At 38.6% G+C, this 21,295-nt stretch overlaps 1 protein-coding gene across 1 annotated transcript; it reads right to left on the bottom strand.

Moving 5' to 3' along the window:
* Positions 1-5,280: 5,280 nt before the first annotated feature.
* Positions 5,281-19,390, bottom strand: LOC104156114 (zinc finger transcription factor Trps1-like). The gene is made up of 2 exons (XM_009697825.1): positions 18,464-19,390; positions 5,281-6,878 (listed from the first exon to the last, which is right to left on the bottom strand). Exons 1-2 carry the CDS (start codon positions 19,388-19,390, stop codon positions 5,724-5,726), a joined length of 2,082 nt encoding a protein of 693 aa, XP_009696127.1. The 3' UTR covers positions 5,281-5,723.
* Between the last annotated feature and the right edge of the window lie 1,905 nt (positions 19,391-21,295).

The following is a 21,295-nucleotide window of genomic DNA, read 5'->3' as shown; positions in this document are numbered from 1 at the left end:
TTTCCACACTGGCTAAATGTTTTTGATCAGGAGCAGTATACGCCACAGGAGTGCTACCACACTTCTGAGGCCACAAATAAATGCCAAATATTAGATGCAGTTGTAACCACATGGCTGAGGCCCAGCTAAAATCACCTTTATTACATTAAAGTTTTGTTCATTTAAAATTATTTATAATTGATTCAAAGAGAGTCATACGAGCATTCCTTCGTTTTTCTGTGAGACTGTGATAGGTACTGTGATGTGGAAAAGACAAGGACTGATTTAAGTAGATAGTAACCCAATATGCTTTTTATTTTCAGGACATATACTTTTCTAGGATGCATTAAAAAGTAATCTCTGCCATTGACATTATAAATCTTCATACTTCACATGGGTTTGCCCTGTGTATTATTCTACACTCAAGCTCCAAAAAGTAAGCTAAAGTTTGGAACTGTCCAATATAAGTCACAATCTCAAATAAAATAACAACTATCATCAGCTATTAGAGAACTTTTGAAAGTTGGAAACTTCTTCTTTCCCAGAACAAGGCATAAAAAGAAAATGTTTTCATCTCTGACTGTTTTTACCCCACCCTGATAGCAATCAAGGAAACAAGTTGGCAATGTTTGATTTCTTTTATATGCTACAATTTAAACCTACCCCATGTTTATAGAGGCCCAAGTAACACCTAGATTTGTGCACAAAGCTCCTCAAAGCTAAGCAACAAAATTTTAAGAATTCCAACTTGCAAAGTACACAATAAGCATTCTCCTGCATTACCTGAAAGTTACACTTTACAGTTAAGCCACGGTTATACCATCTGAAACTCTGAATTCATCAGGTGCAATACAGTGTATTGGTATACAGATGATCAAAGGAGAGATGTTTGAGGAAAATCTCAGTATGGAAGAAAGCAATGTAAATGAAGAAGGAAACAGCACTCTCCCTTATGAGATCTTGCTTATACATCACTCAAGCAAACTGACAGCAGGTTCAAGCCATGAACTGGCATTATCTTCAATGTGGCACTGGGATAGCAATGTCATCCCATCCATTGATGTCACTTAGCATCATTATTTTCACTACAAAATAAATCAAAGACCTGATTATTCGTGGACATTAAAACATTTATGGCCCAACCCAAGATTAAATGTCAAGGAATTCAGGTCAAATCTTTGCTGCACTGTTACATTCTGAAAATTTAATATTTATTTGTATCAAAATGTACTTCAATCGGGTGCTATAATATATAAGGATTTTCCCTTGCAAAATCTTGAAGTTGGAGAGATTAGAAGGTGTTTTTTTGGTGGATTTAATGTTCTTTACTTGAGCTTTCTAATAGGCTGTGATACTCCTGACACCAGCCAGTTGTTAATTAAGTCTTGTCGACATACTTCTAACTAGTCTGAAGTATTACAAAACATCACCCTCTACAAAACAAGTAATTTTTTTCCTTTTAAATTACCTGAAGACAGTCCTAGACTCTAGGGCATAGAAAATATTCTGGATGAAGGTACAGCTGTCGTATCACTTACATTTCTTTGCATGTTTTGAATTTCATTATGAATATAATAATTACTAGTATTTCTCATTAAGAAACATGCTTATAAGAAAGTTTACTTTTGGGATGGGTACTTGACTCAGGCTCGTAGGGAGCAGAAAATATTCAGAAGGAAAGACAGTGAGCAAAGCAAGCAAGGAGGGTCAGAAAGGGGAAGAGAACGGGCAGAGCAGAGAGCAGGGCTGAGATGAAAGGAGAGCAAAAGCCATTGGCAAGAGCAAACAAGTTCAGAGCAGTGAATTAAGGTGTCAGGAGGATGGAAAAGGTCCTTGCAGCTGCTGCTATTGTTCAATGAGTGAAGGCTCTCCTGCTCTGCCGAAAAACCAGGAGCTGGTGGGCCTCAATTTACACTTTTGTTCTCAGTTGGCTTCTCTAGGGAGTGTCCCAAAGGCTCCACATTTCCATAATCTGCACGTCTAAGACCCTGCTCCAGCTTCTGCTGCCTGCCGCGGCAAGGGGTCAGCCCCAACACTCCTGTCCCCGACATGCAGCCCTGGCGCTGGGGAGGCACCAGCCCCGAGTAACCCTTTGCCTTTTACCCCTCTATCCCACTTATTTTTAAGAGGTAAGGAATTATTTAATTTGAAATTAACTTGAAATTAGTTTCAAAAGAGAATCCTACTTAACTGCTCTCATCCACATTTTCAAAACAGTTTATTAGAAAAATGATTCTGCACCATTGCCAGAGTTTATATTTCAGTCTATCTTCTTTTTATATTTTGCAGTTGTTTAATGAATCACTACACTATCTTTTTGTTAAAAGAAGCTTAGAGCATTTTTCAGCATAACATTTTTAATTACTACTAGCACTGATGAAATGCTTTCTGAAACTCTTTTTTGATGAATAAGGATTTACATGAAAAATTCTAATTTTTGCAAAAATAAGAAAATGCATTTTTTTCCCACATCATCTAGCAAAATTTAAAAAAAAAAAAAAAACAAAAAAAACACTTCTGAAAGAAGTCTCTCATTTTTAAGAAAAAAATTGAAATTAAAAAAGGAATTATTTTGGAGCAAGCAGGAAAATAATCTCTAGACTAAGTGATCTGATACACAAAATTTCCCCAAATACTCATTTTGATTTTTATCTACATTACAAGTGTTGGCATCTTTTAGCTCATCAGAATACCAGACAGTTTTGAGGAAAAACTAAGCTTCGGAATGAACATGAAAAGTATCTGACTCCTCAGAGGTATAATGGAAAATGAGTAGTAGCAGAATTAGTAGAAAATGGAGGCCAATAAACCTTCTGGGGATTTATTTGAGTAAGCACATTTCAATGAGGTTTAAATACAAGTAAACTCAAGTGCAATGTGATTCATTAACTTCAAATTTAACTGAACAGCTCTCAAATAATCATGTCAAGAAATACTGAATAAGTGTTAAGTGTAAGTATATGTTTCTGTAGACAGAAAACTTGGAAAGAACCACTTTTGCAAATTCTAATACTGTTGCAAATGCATGGCTGCAAAGGAATAATACTGGGACACAGAAAATTTTTTAGCTAGCAGACATAGTGAAATTGTAGATGCAGAGCCAAAAGGAAATAAAATAAAAAAGAAAATAAATTAAGCATGCTGTTAATTTGTTAATTAACAACAATAAAAATAAAAATGCAGACAAAAAATACATGAACCAAAATACGTAAGTAGCATCTAAAGTCAGCTCTGGTATTCACCGATTATCAAGGGTAAACTTAAACATGTGAATGGCAGAACACTCTCTGCCACCACATTAATGCTTAGTGTTACGTTTACCATTAGAATCCATTCAGCTCCATATTACATAAATAGGCAAGTTTTAGACACATGTGCATGCATAGCATTTTAAATACTTCAGAAATACATAATGTGTGGTATAACAGCTTTATTGAGATAAACTCTGATGAAGCCACAGAGAAGGCAAGCTAGGATGTGTGCTGACTCCACATCAGCATGTTTCTGTGTGTCCCATAACTCCCTAACACTACTATTTTATAGATGTTCTACTTTTTTAAATCTGAACTACTCTGTATCTTTGGTTCATAAAATTCCAAAAGGGGGAGAAAATATATATCTGGTACATGCAAAACTTCTATTAAAAAAAAAAGGCCCGATAATAATAATAAAAATAGAAGCTATAATGCCCCAAAAGTCTCTCTCTCCATTTGTTTTAGTTTGATAGAATGAAAACTAGCCTATGCACAGAAAAGCAATAAAACCTGCTGGTGTTTTCCATTATATAGCATCTACCACAAACTGAACTAACTTCTGTGATTTCAAAGAAGATGCACAATGGGGGAAAACAGCAGCAGTACACATAGAAAAGAAACAAAACTCAAATTAAGAAGAGAGGAGGGCAGGAGAAAGGGAAAGAAGGTGGCAGTTACGGGGATGTTGTACTTTGCTTTAATTACACAACATCCTCAGAGTACTCAATAATGTCATAGACTGAAGGCTTAACAAAACACATTGTTTGAGTGTCTTAAACAGAATAGACTAATTTTAGACAAACAAGTTGAGATTCAAACACTTAAGTGTATCTCTTGATTTTCCAAAGTGCAGTTCCCTGTGACAACTGCCAGAGCCACAGAGTGCTGAGCCCTCCAAAGGAGAAGGAAGCTACTGCTACCCCGTCTCAGCACTTAATTTTGAAAGTCATGGCTTTTCCTTTCCTTCAGAAAAAGGATTTTAACTAGGCGTGCTTGTTAAAACTTAAATTACCAGCTGCAGCAAAATAAAAGTGTTTTTTTAGTCAAGGAGCCATTTCAATCTTCCAGTTATTTAACCACTAAAAAAAGATCATGCCATGCCCCAGCAGCGGACAAAGTGCTGCCTATGGAGTTCTACAGCATGGCTCAAAGCTGCTGTAATAATGCTTGGAACTTAGATACCACTTTTCATCTTCAAAGCAGTTTACAAACATTAACTAATTAATCTGCACAACATCCCTCAGGCCCACTTGGATCAAAAATGAGGCGCTGCATGCTGGGACCTGAATTCTCCGTGGGCCCTAGCTCCAAATTAAAGATGAGCAATCTGCTCCTTCTTTTTTTTTTTTTTTTTTTGTAAATAGACTCCTGATACATTGCCAATGCAGCCCTCTGTTGGGCAACATTTGGATGCCCCCAGCTTTAATCTCTATTAAAGTATCATGCCCCAGTCTGCCTTTGTTAATTTTGGATATCTTGGAATCTATTAAACGTGGCACAGTTTCTTGAGGTTTTAACAAAGCTTTAGCTTTGAAAATACATCTTCTTTTGTCTTCATTCTAGCTGGCTTCCACGCAAAGATCTTTTAGATGAGATAGATACTGAGTTTTCCGTTGCTGTTGACGCATTAGCCTTAACTATTAACATATTCAGCATGATTTTCTAATATTTAACATCGCTTTTTCAGCGGCACATAACTGTTGCTCTTTACAAAACCTAAGAGCCAGCTCCTCCTCTGATGTAAACTGGACTGCCAGTTTACAACAGCCCAGGAACTGACCCAAGAAGTTTAGCAGGGAGTTGGCTGCCACTATGACATTGTGTCAGACTGAGTCAGGAGACTGGCTGCATCCACCTCCAAATAGGAACATTAGCATTTAAAACAAATATAACGACACTGTAAACCAGCAACACAAAAATAAGCATCTGCAAAAGGATCTTGGGGGATGACATCAACAGACAAAAGAGTGTCTGCTCCCAGTGTGAAACCAATACCAAAACAGCAGTGGAATGCTCTTAAACTAATTATTGCGTTGCTGGACTTGGGAATGGAAAATACTACAAAAAGGTAGTACATTGAAGCACTGTTACGGAGCATGAAAGGATTCATAGTCTATCTTGGAAAGTAAAGCCATTTGTGTTCCCCTACTGAATGAAGATGCCAGCCTTCTGGTAAAGAGCCTAAACTAAAATAGTACCTAAAAGATTCTGGGTGGAAAATAGTTGACCAAACCTCAAATATGCTGGAACTTCGGCATCTGCACACAAATCCAAATCTCCCTCTTCTTTGCACAGGTTTAAATGTATAATTAAATCCACCAACTTAGCTGGTGATTTTCCAAAACAAAGTGGATGTTGGATTGGACTATGGTTGTAAAGATTTATATCTATACGCATTCATATTTTGGTTTCCAGTTTCCTCAAATGTTTGGGGAATGGTGACATTTAATTAAGGAACTAAGGGAGGGCTGTTTGTTTGGGTTCCTATCATTAATCATTTGAAACTTCACTGTACCTGTAGTGTCGAGAAATCTCTTCTTCCACCTGGGTGGTAAAGTCACATTTGGTACATGAGTGTTCTTTGTTCTCCTTCAGTGTCAGCGGCCCCTCTGCCCCTGGCAGGGCATTTGTTTCTGGTTTGACATCAGACGCTTGGGCTTCATGCGCATTCTCATAGTGGAGCAGGAGAACATCTACGTCAGGAGTGGAGAATGAGCACTGATGGCACTGGTGTTTGACTCTAGAGCTTCCTGTCACCCCTGGAGACAGGTGCAAAAGCAAGAGAGCACAGTGGGAACAATTACTTTTTCTGCAAGCAAATGGGTAAGTAATTTCTCCAAGGTGCTTTTCTGGGCTGCAGAGGCCTCGGGGACAGAACTGACAGTGCTTAATGGTACATTTATGAATGTTGTGTAGCTGCTGATAGTGACGGAGAAGCGGGCCCACCACTATTACATCTGGGCCATGGCTCTTTGAGTACCTAAAGTCACAGAACTGACAGTTGTAGCTTGTCACCATGCTGTCCTCTGCTCCTTTGCTAGTCAAGTCTTTCTTTTTTGCCACACTCGCACCCTTTTCTGTCTTTGTCACTAACTCCCCATCTGCATTTTTGGCTAGATCATTCTGGTTAATGACAGATCCCCTAGAAAGCTTATCATTCAGATCTGGGTGAAGGCTTCCTGCCTGGCTTCCCCCATGTTGTTTGCTGTAATGTTCTAATAGTTTCAATGAGCTGGACGATTCACAGCTGAAACTGCAAAATTTACACCAGTAGTAACTGGTTGTATCGGTACCGTTTTGTCTAGAGGAATCTATTGGCTTGATGGGCACCGAATATCCAACTGGTGTATCATCTCCTGCTTTTACAGTGATTCTGTCTTGCCACTTCCCCAAGTCTCCAGAATCACATGGTCGAAGAGTAGGACTGGATTTATTGGAGTTTTTCTCTGAAGTTTTACCAGAATCAGAGGAGGGAAGGGCTGCTTTCATTTTGTTTGGGTGAGTCTGTAAGAAGTGTTGCTCTAGTTCAGTGGAGGAGTTGCCCATGTAGGTGAAATTGCAGAATTTACAGCGGAAGTACTTGGTGTTGCCTTGGCAATCTGGAGTTTTCCGCCCAATCCCAATAAAGGTTCCACCTAAAGTAACCTGTGAATAAAGAATAAGGTCATTTTAGTTCCACTGTAGATTCATTGAAGTAGCAAGGAAGGAAAAAAAAAAAAGAGAAATAGAGAGCAATTAATACCTAAGCTTCTTTCGTTAACCATCACCACCATTTTCATTTGTACTAATGTAGTAAGATATCATACATATATCTGCACATATTTAGCATTTGTTGCCGAAGATTTTGAAATGTTTCACATAGCTGAATGTATATTCCATATGAATAATAAATATATTTATTTAGGGAATCCAAAGCACACATACACAACATGATCTTAACTCAGTGTTCTCTAATAGGACTATTCCTTCCTTCACTAAATCACTAAATCATGTAATTGAGAAAATATCCAATAATCAGTTCCCATATCCCTGAACCCTTTGACAGGAGACTTCACTGGGAGTCTGTACCAGGCATGGAACAAAAGAACGGACCATCAGTCTTTTTCTTTCAATACACTTACATGTCTTAATCATCTTCATGCTTAACAGTCCAAGAGAATTTCTTTCTAAATATGAGCAAACAAATCTTAAATTTGAAATAACGAATTCAGTTTTCTGGGTCAGAGTATGACCAATTCTTATAAAGACCATTCCTACAGGAGTATCCAGTATCTGCCAGGAGATCTTTTAACACAGCCATAGTGGCTGATGAATGAAACGAAAGGCAGTTTTCTCGAAGATTACTCAGTGCAGACATTCTCCAAGGAAATCTTCTATTCCCCTCATGCACAAAGCTCGATTTAGTAAAACAAGGATGGAAAAACTACAGTAGAAAAATGGCATGTGGCAAAGAAACCTACCACACCCAAGTCCATGACATCATTAATTTTTCTTAAAAAAAAAGGTAGGTCTACTTAACTGTTCTCATGATCTCTGAGCAAAATGGTCTGCAGGAAGGAAACAAGGCTTCCAGGGCTTATGTTATTAAACCCTGTGTTCTCATAGCAGGCAGGCCTGCCCTTCCCAGGAGTGCACCACACCTGCCCATGACATCAGGGGGCAGATTTGCTGCTCCTGTACCACTGGTTTGAAGGCCAAAGAAAGAATCTCCTGACAAAAATTTCACCATTGCTCTACTTCTTTTCCTGAATAGTAAATAGTGTACAGCATCCAGAAGACAATTCCTCTCTACACCCGAAATCCACACACATCTACTCCTTTGTCATCATCCAGTCTAGACCGCTACATCAAGGTCTCAGCTAGAAGCTTCCTTGTGCCACGTTCTCAATTTTTACACCCAAGAGATGCCTTACAGAGAAGATAAAATTTCCATACAGGGTTTGATTTCTGTTCTCCCAACCAGTAAGTATATTACTACATTTCTGCAGGATTCAGTTGTAATGCATTAGGCAAATGGTGTAATTATTTTTCTTCTCCTCCTCAACAGCTGTTCAACGAAGAAAACATGTGATCACTGCTCATTCAGTATCACAACATACGGAAAGACTCAGACGTACAGACAGCATGAAAAGTAAACATGTTTAAATGCATATAATATAAATGTCTTTTAGCCATTTAGCTCAGAGAATGAGATGCTATCCTTTGTATCCCATCAGAATTGAACATGTATAGTCAGTCAATGAGTTGCTAAACCATGATATAATGAGCTGCTATTCAGCCTCCTTTTTTTTTTTTTTAAAGAAAGCACAATTCCCATGCACTGGTTAAAATTGTTTCTTAAATAAACTGAAAATTGCTTTCTGTTTGTTTAGGAAACACATATCATTAGGCAATAGTTAGTTGATCAGCCAAATAGCTAGGACTTGGCTGTAATAACATGTTCACTTAACCTGAGGCTCCAAGTTCTGGTATCAAGTTATGAATTTGGTTTTGAAGAGGTTCCTTGGAAGAAGGATGTTCTAACAGATCTTCTGTACTGCAGAAGATCCCTCATTTTATTCATTTTATAATGCGCAAGAACTGGAGACAAAACTATGCTGAGCCTGATCCACTGACAACAACGGGATGTGGGCCTGCTCCACAGATTCTGGCACTTCAGGTCTCCATCCACTGCATTATTTCAATGTTCAAAGTCTCAATGGTGTTGAAAGACAACTTAAAGAAAGCACTGATGGAATTATGGTAAACAGAAAATAACAGCAGCTTGCTGCACAATTACATAAGTTGCAAGGTGATCTGGTTTTGCTCATTTAATTAGATACTTATGTTTGTTCTACGCATGCACAGAAAACTGGCCAAAATGCTTTACCTTAAGTGGCTCTAATGAGTACATACATCCATTACTCTCAGCTGTCCATTCACAGAGCCTACAGATAACAAACCTATTTTGCAGACACTCTGCAGACCCCAGTTAGAAACGGTGAGTGACGATAATCCCAGCTGCTGTACATTGCCTATTACTTTTATTTCTGAACACTGCAAAAACATATTATTAGTACTAGCATTTTATACAATGGAGAGTAAATCACATCATTTCTGTAACTTGTGCTAATCCTGCTTAGTGGCCTACATAGCAAATTTGTCTCCCATGCTAATACATCCTTCTCTGCATCACAAGAGGGTAAAATAGAACTAAGTATTCTGACACTATTTGTGTTAACCTCTTGCAATGGAGAGGACACACAATCTTTACAGCACTGGAATGTAATTACCAGTTACTGGGTTCGCATCTCCCTGACTACCCTGCCACAATTCAATGTAATGCATCCTATTAGGAGAGCATGTATGTGAAATGTAACACAGGGTCATCTTAATGTTACTACACTCAAAAGCTATTTTTCACGCATAACAAAACCTACTGAAAGTCTCCTTGGGTGTCATCAGGTAAAGAGAACTGAAGAAACTGGCTTCTATGCAAAGAGGCTGGGAGAAGTGATGGTATAAACTGAAGCTGTTTCAGCTTTCAGCCAGGCAAATTTGGAAGAAGCCTACACATTTGCACAACCGTCTAGATTCATGCACTCTGCTCAAGTCTTGGCTTGACTTTCAGATTTTTCAGTTACGTACCGTATCTCTGTGTACAGGCACTAAACTCCTTCACTGGTTATGTAATTGTCCTTAACCTCCTGCTCCCTCTGACCAGCCCCAGAAAGAGTAGAAATAAAGGAGAAACAGAAGGGAAAAGGGGAAACTATACATATATATATATGTCCTAGAAATCAATATGCACATTTCTGTGTGGTATCAGAAGTGATAGCTGCTCGTATTTATTCCCCTATTTCATTCTGATCCCAGCAAAACCTAGTCCCCTGCTTTGCCCTGACGAAGTTATATTTTCTTAAGTAGACACCCCTCCCCAACATACAGAAGAAGAAACTAAACAATAGCAGTGCTAAAATTCTGCAATTCTATTACAGCTGTGGAGTCCAAAGTGCCAGTTGACATAACTAGTGGCAGTCACAAGTACAGGTACAGTTTGCACTGAGAATGTTAGAGCACCTGTAGACCAACTGTTCTCTTAATAAGCACAGAAGAAAATTAATCTTTGTAATTCTCTTTTTAAAGGGAATCTAACATTCAAGGCATCTGTTTGGACTGTGGAAACCTGATTTAGTTCTTTCCCTCAGTGTTGCTTGCTTGTGAGACCTTGGGATTATCACTTACTCCTGCAGCACCTCAATTATGGCAATATAGTCAGTATTATCATGCTGTATAGAGGAAGACGGCTATTAGAATGGGTTTTCCATTATTGCACTTGAGATGGCTGCACTAATATTCTTCAAAAATTGCTCTTCAAGCGATGTCTCAGTCTGGGATTAAACTGAAACATACTTCACAGTAAGACTCCCTGAAATTCAAAACTCTTAATCATTAAATTAATTCATTAATGGGGAAAATTATCAAAATCTAGAAGACTGGAAAAGAATTTACCACAACGATTGAAGTTTATGTGTTAATACAACTAAGCTATCTCCTCATATACCACACACATTTCCAAAAATAGCCAGAAAGAACAGAAAAGATAACATGATAACTGACAATATTTCAAGATGTACTTTCTAAAGCATGTTGTCAAGTACTTCAACAAAGCTGTGTAATAGCACTATGTGTTTCCAACAGATATGTCTATATTACCTTAATTAGTCCGACCAAAACCAATGATTTCATGGAATAGATGGACTTGGGCAAGGAGAGGTACCTCCAGGGTTTTTTTTCAAAAGCGTCTTTAATATTTAATCTGCCCATGATCCAAATGCTACCCTATTCTATTCTCCCATCTCCTTTTTGAAGTTCAATCCTAAATTTTATTACACCAAAGCAGTTTACAAATACTGCTTACAGAAAATGAAAAAAATTACCAAGGAAGACAAAGTGTGCCAGTTCCTGTAATCATATGTTTCATGAAGAAAATTCTACCAGCAGAAACTAGTGGCCTATATCCACGTAAGAGATTCAACTGCAAGGCTCACATGCACAGGGTAAAGCTGTCTTTGACCTCTGGCTTCTTCTGCAACTACTGATTAGAAACTAGACCAACCATCTGCATTGGAACATCAAATGTTAATAAATCTTCTTTTTTTGATTACCTGGGTTACATGTTTGGCTAATCAGGACGTGAAAGACTCTAGATCCCTTACCAATCTCCTGAGCCATCCAGTCTGCCTTTGCCAATTACTCTTAATCTTCTAATCCTAAAATATTTTCTAATGTTCGTTTATTCATTTGCTTTGTGCAATACAGCATCTAGAACATTTTAACCACCCCACATTATGAAGTTCTTCATGTTGTGCAGGCCAGAACAGATTCCTGGCTTTCATGCAAGTTTGTGTAACACCACCCAGTTCTCTAACCTCCACTATGGAGAACTCCCTTTCACTTGCTCTCTCTCCGCATGTAAAACTACAAGAATCTTCAGAGTATAGTCTTAAAACTATTTACCATACTGTGATTAATTTATAGATAGACAGAACTACATTGCACAAAGTGAGGCAAAGACTCAGGACAAACTCCTGGCTTCCTGGGCTATTCATACTTATCAAAACAAGAAAGTAATCTATTCGGTCACATTCATTCAAGATGAGTGTATTCTTCTCAAGATTTATTCTGTTGCCGTTGAAGCCAGTATGGTTATTGACATTAGAATTTTAAAGGTATTTTTAAAACAAGGACTGTGACAGAACAATAATAGGACTTAAATTAAGGTCAGGAGACCAGATGGGCAAAACCAACAAAAGTAAGGAACACAGAATCAAGACTTTCATTTGCTAGCTAATGCTAGTAGACTAGTATCTAGCACCTAAGAGAAACACCATCCCTTCTATTCTCTCTCTGTATAGATAAAATTATCAGACAGTTCCTTGGCTACTGTAAACTCACACAGTCTCACAGACTTTGAAGCAAACTTGCAATGATTTACACCAGAAGAAAGCCTAGCTGTTTTCCTTTTTCCCCAGCAACTTTATTTTTTGAGCTCTCATCATTTCTGTGGGCTAGCTTAGCAGGTTATATCTTTAAATATATCCATGACTATTACTAGTCTCACAAATATTCTTCATTAACCTCTCTCCAAACACTACCAGATATCCCTGGCATAAAGATGAGGAATATTAACACGTAAACAACTTTGCCTTGAATGCGGTGAATATACATCATGTCAGTTGTTCCACAGAAACTGCCCATCTGAATGCTCTAATATGAGGGTAGACTACTTCTTAACGAAAGAAGGCTAAAATAGCTCATTTCTGTCACGGAGCAAGTGAATGTTCCCAGGCACTTACTATTTAGCAGCTGACATGCTGTAAATCACTGCATATCATTCTGAATAGCAAACTTCCTAATGTCTCCACAGAAACAATATAAAGAACTTCTGCTACATATAACAATATAAATCATTACTTATCAGCTATAGTCAATATAGAATTTAGATGCCTGTAAGACCACAAGTGTTTTTTCACATAGTATTTATATATATGTGTTTACGCAAATATATATGAGAAAAAGAAGCACACAGATGTATACACATACACACACAAGAACATGCATATGAATGTATATACGCGCATGTGTTTTACCACCACCCATTTCTATACCTCCCACCATTTCTTTTTCATGTCTGTGGTTTAAGAGATGACTGACTCCTGTGTTCATGAGGTGTGACTTTCTCAGTGTGCAAGGCAGTCTCCAAGCTTGATCATGACCCAGAAATAAGACTCAAAATAAACAGGTATGCGCACATGCAGGTACAACACCCAAGATAGCTTGACAGCCTTCAGTTTAAGCAGAGAAGTCCCCAGGGAGAGTCCACAACAAGGCTGACAGATGAAATGGGCCTTCTGGGACATCACACCTTCATGGAAGTTCTGTTCTAGCACACCCTTGAAGATCTAGCACAGCACAATCTTGTCCAAGAGCTCGGGATACATCATAGCCAGCAATAGTTGGTCAGTTTATTTAGATCTATTCCTGTTTTATGGACAATTGAGTTAAAGTCAGTAAGACCAACAATATAAAATTTAGATCCATTTCTCTAAGCATGTGAGGAAAATGAAATTCATTCACATACATGTTTTCATTTGCTCATGTCAACTAGTTATGTACCCATGTCACCTTGTAGGAAGCCCACTTGATGAAAAAGTTGAACTTTAAGAAGGATTGATTTGTTACTAATACAAAAGTAAATGCTTTACTCGTTTATGCCTCCAGTCTAGATTCTCTCTGTAAGACTCTCTTTGACAAAACCATGAAAAATGTAGAGGAAAGCCTTTAACGTGAGAAAGGATGTTGATTACATCTGTACTCCTACAGACCCCCTACAGTTTTTTTAGTCTTACCTTCACAGCTTCATATTCAATCAAACTGCTAATATAAAGAGTGAAGGATAAAAAGCAGAAGCTGCTAATAAAACCACTGGTTCCCATTCAGCTGAATCATAGTTAGACCAGACTTTATACTAGTCACATACTTCTAACATGAGAACAGAAAAGCTGCCAGATTTAATACACTGAAATTCAGATCACTAAAAAACACACATGTGTAACTTTGTGTAGGCTCATGGAGCTCACCACTGATGTATAAAGGAGGCAAAAGGAAGAGCTTTATATACTCTGTGTGCATGGGCACTTCTACTGCTTTCTAGGACACTGAGCAGCCTGGTAGCTGGACATCCAGAAGTGCTCTCAGTTGCTTCGAAAAACCTGGAAAACTTGTTACCCATATTCATATATGACAAAGGATTAGGCTGAGTGGTATAAGACAACCCTTGTAATATTGGATGTCTAGAACCATAAAAGAAAAAATCTGCTGCCAATCTCTCATTAGTCTGTGGGATAGTCAGATAATACACTACTTTCTTCTTTTTCTTTTCCCCCAGGCTCACTGAAATACAATCAAGAAAATTTTGGATGGCTTTTATCAGTCCACGGCTTTTCAGAAATTTGTCTTCTTATCTTATATGGCAGTCTAGTATCTAAAACAGTGAAACAATCAAAATGAGAGCACTGGATGAAAAAAAAATAAATTACTTTTTAGTACTTTCAGACAGGAGTCTGAATTTCTTTAATGGCCAAACATAAGAGGAGGTAGGTCTGCGACAATAAGCTCCAGAACCAGGGCCATGCTGAGCAGGAAGCTCCTCAAAGGTAGCACACACAATGTGAAGCTGCCTGGAGTCAACCGTAAGAACTGCTGAGCACTGCAGTATGTCTTTATTCATGGCTGCATGAATACCCTTCTCCCTTGGGACATGCCATCTGAAACCCTCACCTGAATGCAGACATTTCTGTCCTTTCTTTGAGGGACACTGTTTTCTTTTAAAATATTTCAGGAAATGGGGTCATGCTCCCTTTTATACAATAGCCTAATGGCTTGAACACTTGTTCAGGAAACAGGAAAAGTAGGCTCCTTTCCTTGCTGTCAGAGGGGATTCAAGCCCACTTCTTCCCCTTTGCTGGGCAATGTCCTATCCCTTAGTTATACGCTGATAAGTGGAAGACAGCACTCTCCAACCTTTCTGTCCCACTCACTATTTCTAAAAAAAATTGGGGATGGAAAAAATACTCCTGCCTACTTGTCAGCAGCTTGCCTGTCTCCAGACCTTTCCATATATATTAAAGTCATTAGATGAAACACAGAAGGAGATTTAATCATACAGCAGCAAAGCACTGATTTTCAGGATCATAGCTGTTAACTTAGTCACCTGAATTTTACTTTAAGTGAAGTCTTTAGCTCCGGTGTAAGGTCTACTGCTTTAGGCACCTCCACAGAGCCATACATAAGCTAAAGTATTCAGAAAGACAAAGCTGCCCATAGAGATTGATCAATTAACTAAATGTGAAGAAAAAGTAATAAGGGGTATCAGCAAAAGTTGATCCACTGAACTCACTTCAAGTATTATTCTGATAAAAGCAAAAAGCTGATTAACACATTCTCTGGGAATGCCAAGATGTGCTAGCAAACGTTTTCTGAAATCTATACTGGCAAGAAAGTTAATCTCCCAGAAACAGCTCAGTGATTTTATCCAATCCTATGGAATTTATTATAAATTAATGAACCCAAAACCCCTGGAGAAAAAAATGGAAACAAAGGGTACAGGAGATTTTCAAAACAAAATAACAGTTTCAAAGAAGAAAAAGGAATCTTGCTGGATTAAATGTTAAAATCAAGTAAAAATCTACACAGTAGTAAGGCCAGAAAGCTTGGATCATTTACACAGTTCCCAGCCAAACCCTCTTTAGGTACTACAAAGCACAGTCCCAACATCTGTGTACCTGGCTATGAAGCCAAATATGTACCCCTACTGTTTTGCTGACTGCAATACAAAAAAAACCCACAAACCCTAAAAGTTGGGTTTAGGGTTGGGGGGTGGTTAAGTTTGGTAGGACAGACTTCAATTCTGTGGTGTAAGTCCAAAAATGTGTTTGATTTCTTCCTTCCAAGTCCTTGGCAAAGGTACCACATCCCTACCTAGCTGCAGATAGGATAGAAGATACTGTTTTTTTCTGCACTCAGACATTTTTCCATTGTTTTTTGTCTGCTTTGGTTATGAACACAAACTACAGGGCTCAATAGCATCCCTCACTACTACAAATCTTCATATACTGTGGTCTCTGACTGACCACTGTGAGCCAGATCAAAGTCAGTCATCTTCATCCTCTGGCTTCTGCGCCCAGCTGCCTGGCCTGAGACCATAAATCCATCGATAACTTCCTGCCCAGCTACAACAGAACAGTTTGTCAAGTACAAGGGGATCAATAAATCAGATCTTAAGCCCAGTCCACTACTATTTCAAGTTAATTACAAAGGGATTATTCTCCCTTAGCCCAGTATCTATACAAAATAATATTGTTTAGATGACGCAACTACTCAGGTTCAGTTCCCTCTCCATGTTACACAGGAGTTTGAACCAATTTTAACCAGAGGTCAAATAGACACGATCCCTTGTTGCAGCAGGAGATGCCAGCCGTTCAGATGCCTAAGAAAAATCCCCTCCAAAATGGACATAGTAGCAATATAAACATGTGTGGGTGCGAAGAGGATTTTCAAATGTTCTTTTGCTGTGTTTACGAATCTCACAAAGCTGCTCTGTATTGCAAGTGGGGGAGGAGAAAGCATAAAAATATTAATCAGTTACTTATCTTCTGACATGTTCTGGATCAACATCTGGTGCATGTGCAAGTGATGAAGTATGGCATTTGCCACAAAAGCTTATTTAATCTTCTCTTCCCAAATTGGGCAGGGAAAATTAGCACTCTAGAAATTAAGTTTCCAGATCCAATTTTTTTTCTTTAAAATAAATTGCCAACATTGTATAGGCTGTCTGTTCTATTTTGGAAAATGTTTTTTGTCTGAGAAAAGACTGATCTTAAGTAGATTATCTATGGGCTGTTTCCTACCGCTTTTTGTCTTCCCTGCTGTATCTTACTGCCAGAGTTTAGTAGACAAGTATAGTTTAGGTTCAGCTGTTTTATTTCTCTTTCTATGAGTTCAAACTGAGATAGCTCACACATCTGTTTTATTTCTGAAAGCACTGCATAGGAAAAGTGTCCAGCTCATTCTAATCAAGCATAAACTTTCCTATAAATAACTAAGGACCTAATGAAACAATTGTTTGGAGGAAATGAAAGTGTGTTTAGAAACTAAAATTCCTCTATACTCTTTGCCTGAGCTGTTACAGTTTGAATGTCTTCCTGACAGCATGGATCACTTGCTCTAAGATGCTGTCCCTGGAGTCAGCGAACTGAAACTATAGCAGGAAATCCAGGTATTAACATCATACTATGTGCTAATTATAAACCATCATTTCACATTCTGACACTATTCACTTCTAACCTCTTTTAACTAAATCATGTATTTGCTTTCTAATCACAGTCTGACAGGAGAGAGTGTCTGACACAAGACAGTGAAGTGATCTTTTAATAAGACAGCAGTTCAAAGATTGCAGTTTTTATGCATAGTAACGACCTTAGTTTGATTTGCTGCTCCATAAAGAAGTTGTAGACTTTCTGAAAAAAGAGGATAAGTTTAAACCACTTAAAAAGCTTCAAGTTCTTGACTTGTGCTCCGGTTTTGGCTTCTTACTTGCAGTTAGATGTTAGCCATCTTAACCAGTTTTGCAAAATATCTTTCCTACAGATACAGTCTCTACAAGCATTGTTAAATATTTTCCACCTTCTACCTTTTTCTTTTAACATACCCTGTAGATTTGTCTGGTAATTACTACTAGGTCGGACATCATGTACACAAATATACACTTGAAATTGAATGGACATTTGAACTTGGTTTGTGTACAAACTTTGTTACTTTTTTTCTTTCTTAAAATCTGAATTTTTATATCATAGAATATTGAGGTATCCTACCACATCTCTCAGCTCACTCATGAGAGGATTTTTTTTGAAAGCAGCGTCAATTTTTTTTTCACTAATTAAATATTAGCCGATAAGAAACTCGCAGAGATTCTATGAAAAAAATAAAAAAAGCTTTTGAGTTCACTCTTTCATGGTAAAAATAAGATATTTTTTTTAAAGCAGTGTCTGTAGTTTTTTGCCTGCTCCCACTAGATGAGAAAATGACTGAGGCAATAGTCCTTTCCTTGCAGGCTCACTAAGATGAAGGACAGCATGGATTACTGTTACTTTTTGAAATGTTTTAAATACCCATTGTGTATCCTGTTTTTCTGGCACTAGCCAACTTCAGAGTTGCCAACACTTGCCATTTATTTTATCTTAATAAGGAATCAATAAGCCAAATCTTGACTCCCAGCAGCTGATAATTTCAGATTACATTTTTAATTTCCAGCTGCTGTCTTTTGTCTATCTGGTGGTTATTTTTCATTATTATTTGCTCTTTTCTTTCCATGACAGCAAATCCTTCAGATATGATTACCAATTCAGCAATTTGCCTGTTTGCTGAATAAGATCTTTTGCTATTGATTACCATGACGACTAAATCATACACAGAAATAGCACTGGTCAAAAAGCTAAGTACTCCTCTACTGTAAAAGATGCTCAGCAGACCTGCAGAAAGCCTGGTTAAAATAGACTAAAACAGTTCTTAAGGCTTAAACCAGTTATATGAAATATGTTATTCATGTAGGTAGGAGAAGCTTTGCAAATAACTGACTTCGCAGTTGAGAAGGCAGTTAATAGAAGCAGGGAGGCTGCGAAAATACAAACCTGCACATCGTAAGTCCCATTTAATAAGACAGGCCTCTGGGAATTGATGTCCTGCAGCACCCCTGAAAGCACAGTGCGGTTGACTTTCTGGAAGTCTTTGGAGTGGCTGAATTGCACCATGTTGTGGAGAGCCAAAATTTTAGTGTCGAGCTCAGCATCCTGCCTGGTGCGGTTGTGCAGTCCTAGGTGGTACTTGCGGAAGTGTTTGATGAGATCTGTGGGGTCATTCCCATAGTAACCGTATCCACAGATGTTGCATTTGAAGTCCTGAAGCTCTGGAGACAGAGGCGCCGTATCTGGGTTATCATTTACCAACAAATCTGCTTTAGATTTGTTCAGCCTTAAACCCCCATCTGAAGGCACTTGTGGGTTTTTTGAGGCCATGGGGACCGGGCTTGAGCCTTGGCCATCAGTTTGACCACTTTGCACTTGCACTGTTTCATCTGAAGCTTTTGGCGACGTCTGATGCTCCTTATTTGTCTCCGCTGCATCTCCTGACAGGGTACAGACCACATCTTGGGTGTCATCTGCATCTGATTTTTGAGGAGACTTCAAGGGCTCACAGATTCCCCCAACAGCTGGAGATGAGAAAGCCAGCATATTTCTGTCTGTCACCTCATCATGAGGGAAGGATGGAACATTTCCTCCCTTATTGTGGCTTTCATAATTGAAGCCAGCCTTTTCACTCAGCACTGAGCTTTTCAAGTCCTTTTTAATGCTGGAAGATGGCTCTTGGACATGCGTGCAAAGTTCCTCCTTGTTATTTAACTCTGCCGCATCACCCTGGTCAGTGTTTTCTTGCATCTGCTCTGTGGAAAATTCTTTTTTCCTTCCGGACTCTTCACTTTCAGTACCTGTAGACTCAAGGGTCTGTACCTCACCTTCACTAGCAACGTTTCTTAGAGGGGGGTTCTTTTTCCGGACCATATCTACCACAGAAAAACAAAGGGAAAAAAAAAAAAAAAAGAAAATAAAAGAAAGAAAAAAAGCAAAAAACCCTATAGAATTATTCAAGATATATAACAGATTATAAACCTGGCACTTTTTAAAGCATTCTGAAGTCTATGAATACATTAACTTTTCCGAAAATTTTTGTCAAACAGGTTTTTAGACTATGCAGAAAACTGGAATTTTACATTTAAAAAAATGATCACACTGAGACTGAACTTAGCTAAAAAGAGAACTTTAAAGCCCACAAAAATACTGCCATCAGAGTGAGTGAATTACTGATTTCATTATCTTTTCAGAAGATAATGGTCTGGCAGAAATAATTTTAAATGAATGCTTCTTCTAAAATAATATTAAAAAACTAAGGGGAAAAATAAACTTTTGCAGGCTAATGTTCATATACTGTACAACCACAAACAATGTACCTTTGGAAAAATACACCTAAAAGACATAATCAGAAGAACTTAAACAAGCTATTAGGAAGGAAACAGATTTAGGAGAGTAAGTAACTTGAGGTTTCAGAGAAAGTATTTTTCCTAAGCAGGTATCAGTTTCTCTACAGCAAAAGCTCCCCCTCCTACTTCCCATAAACTTCAAACAGGATTATATGGATATTCTAGAGTCTGGCCCCACAGTCCATTATTCATGTAATTAGTTCTATTTGCCAAACAAAGAGAAACTAACTTTATTAGGAAACTCGTTGTCAATAAAATTTTACAGGCCTGGATCCAGACATTTGACATTGCTGTGTCGCTGAGTTGGGATCTACCCTGAAACACCTGGAATCCACATGAATCTGAACAGCCGAAGCTTCCTCTGCTCAATTCTCCTTGCAGACACAGCGACTATTGCTAAATCTGCAAGTATACTTTCAGGATCTGTTATAAGAAAGCTGAGACAGGACAGCAATAAGGATCAGAGAGAAAGAAGAAGTCTGCCACCGGTGCATTAGCTGCTAGCTGATCAGGGGAGATTATGGAAGAGCAAGGAATTAGACTATGCAGATACTAAACCAAATTCCTCATCCGCTACATATCTTCACCTTCCCCAGCCTACTTAGAGAAAATATGTATATGAAACTTCTCTGTACTCTCCACCGTGTAGTTCTGGATTTGATATTCAGCACCAGCTCGTTTGATCCATTTGTGCTCACATGCTAGCTTATGGGCAGAAGACAGATGTGCTACAACTTTTTCTATGCTCTTATCTCTGCCAACGTTGTACACAACGAAGGATGTTTCTCTTTGCCAAATCGCGTGTGGTCCAGTGGCAGCAGCCTGCAGTACCACACATGAGATGCGAGCTGCAGACTCAAGCCTGAGCCCCCATTCCCTGGCCAGCCACGACCAGGCGCCTATGGAGGCACTGGAGATACATATTGCTCTGTGAAGGGAGGACCACCTGGCAATTCTGGGAGCAGCACTGATGTGCTCCAAACGGTGCTGTATCCAGACCTTTAAAAGCCGTGGATGACCTTCTCAAAACAGTACTTTTGAGAAGTATGACTGGGAACAGAGGTTAAAAATAAAAGAACAGGCGTCTGTACATCCTCTTATTTACATCTGCTCCACATGAAAGGGAGCTGTATGCTATGTTGATAAAAACAGACAACTTCTTAGGGGAAGTGTTCAACTTGTGTCTTGGGCTGGCTCTGTTGTCTTTGTGGTTGAGCTGATCCACAGGCAGCATGGGCTACAGCGAGACGGCTTTCACGCAGAATGCCAGCTCGTGTTACAGAAATTTTGACACTCAGTGTGGTCTTAATAGGTTTCTTAAATGCCTACTGTGATTCCTTACTGTAGAAGACACATATGCTTGGGAACCAAGTCTCTTTAATGTCAACCACACCTACCAGGATATGTATGCACTGAATTTTACTTTTTT

Source organism: Cariama cristata, unplaced genomic scaffold (assembly GCF_000690535.1).
Source record: "Cariama cristata isolate BGI_N322 unplaced genomic scaffold, ASM69053v1 scaffold15833, whole genome shotgun sequence".
In the NCBI taxonomy this organism is placed as follows: domain Eukaryota; kingdom Metazoa; phylum Chordata; class Aves; order Cariamiformes; family Cariamidae; genus Cariama; species Cariama cristata.
Note: the sequence above shows the minus strand (reverse complement) of the source record. Positions and strands in the feature narration are given on the sequence as shown.

Excerpts from the sequence above, each read along its gene's own strand:
- LOC104156114 (XM_009697825.1), bottom strand. The coding sequence starts at position 19,390 with ATGGTCCGGAAAAAGAACCCCCCTCTAAGAAACGTTGCTAGTGAAGGT. Across the intron at positions 6,879-18,463 it reads ATGGGACTTACGATGTGCAG|GTTACTTTAGGTGGAACCTT; the intron begins GTTTGTATTTTC and ends CTTTATTCACAG.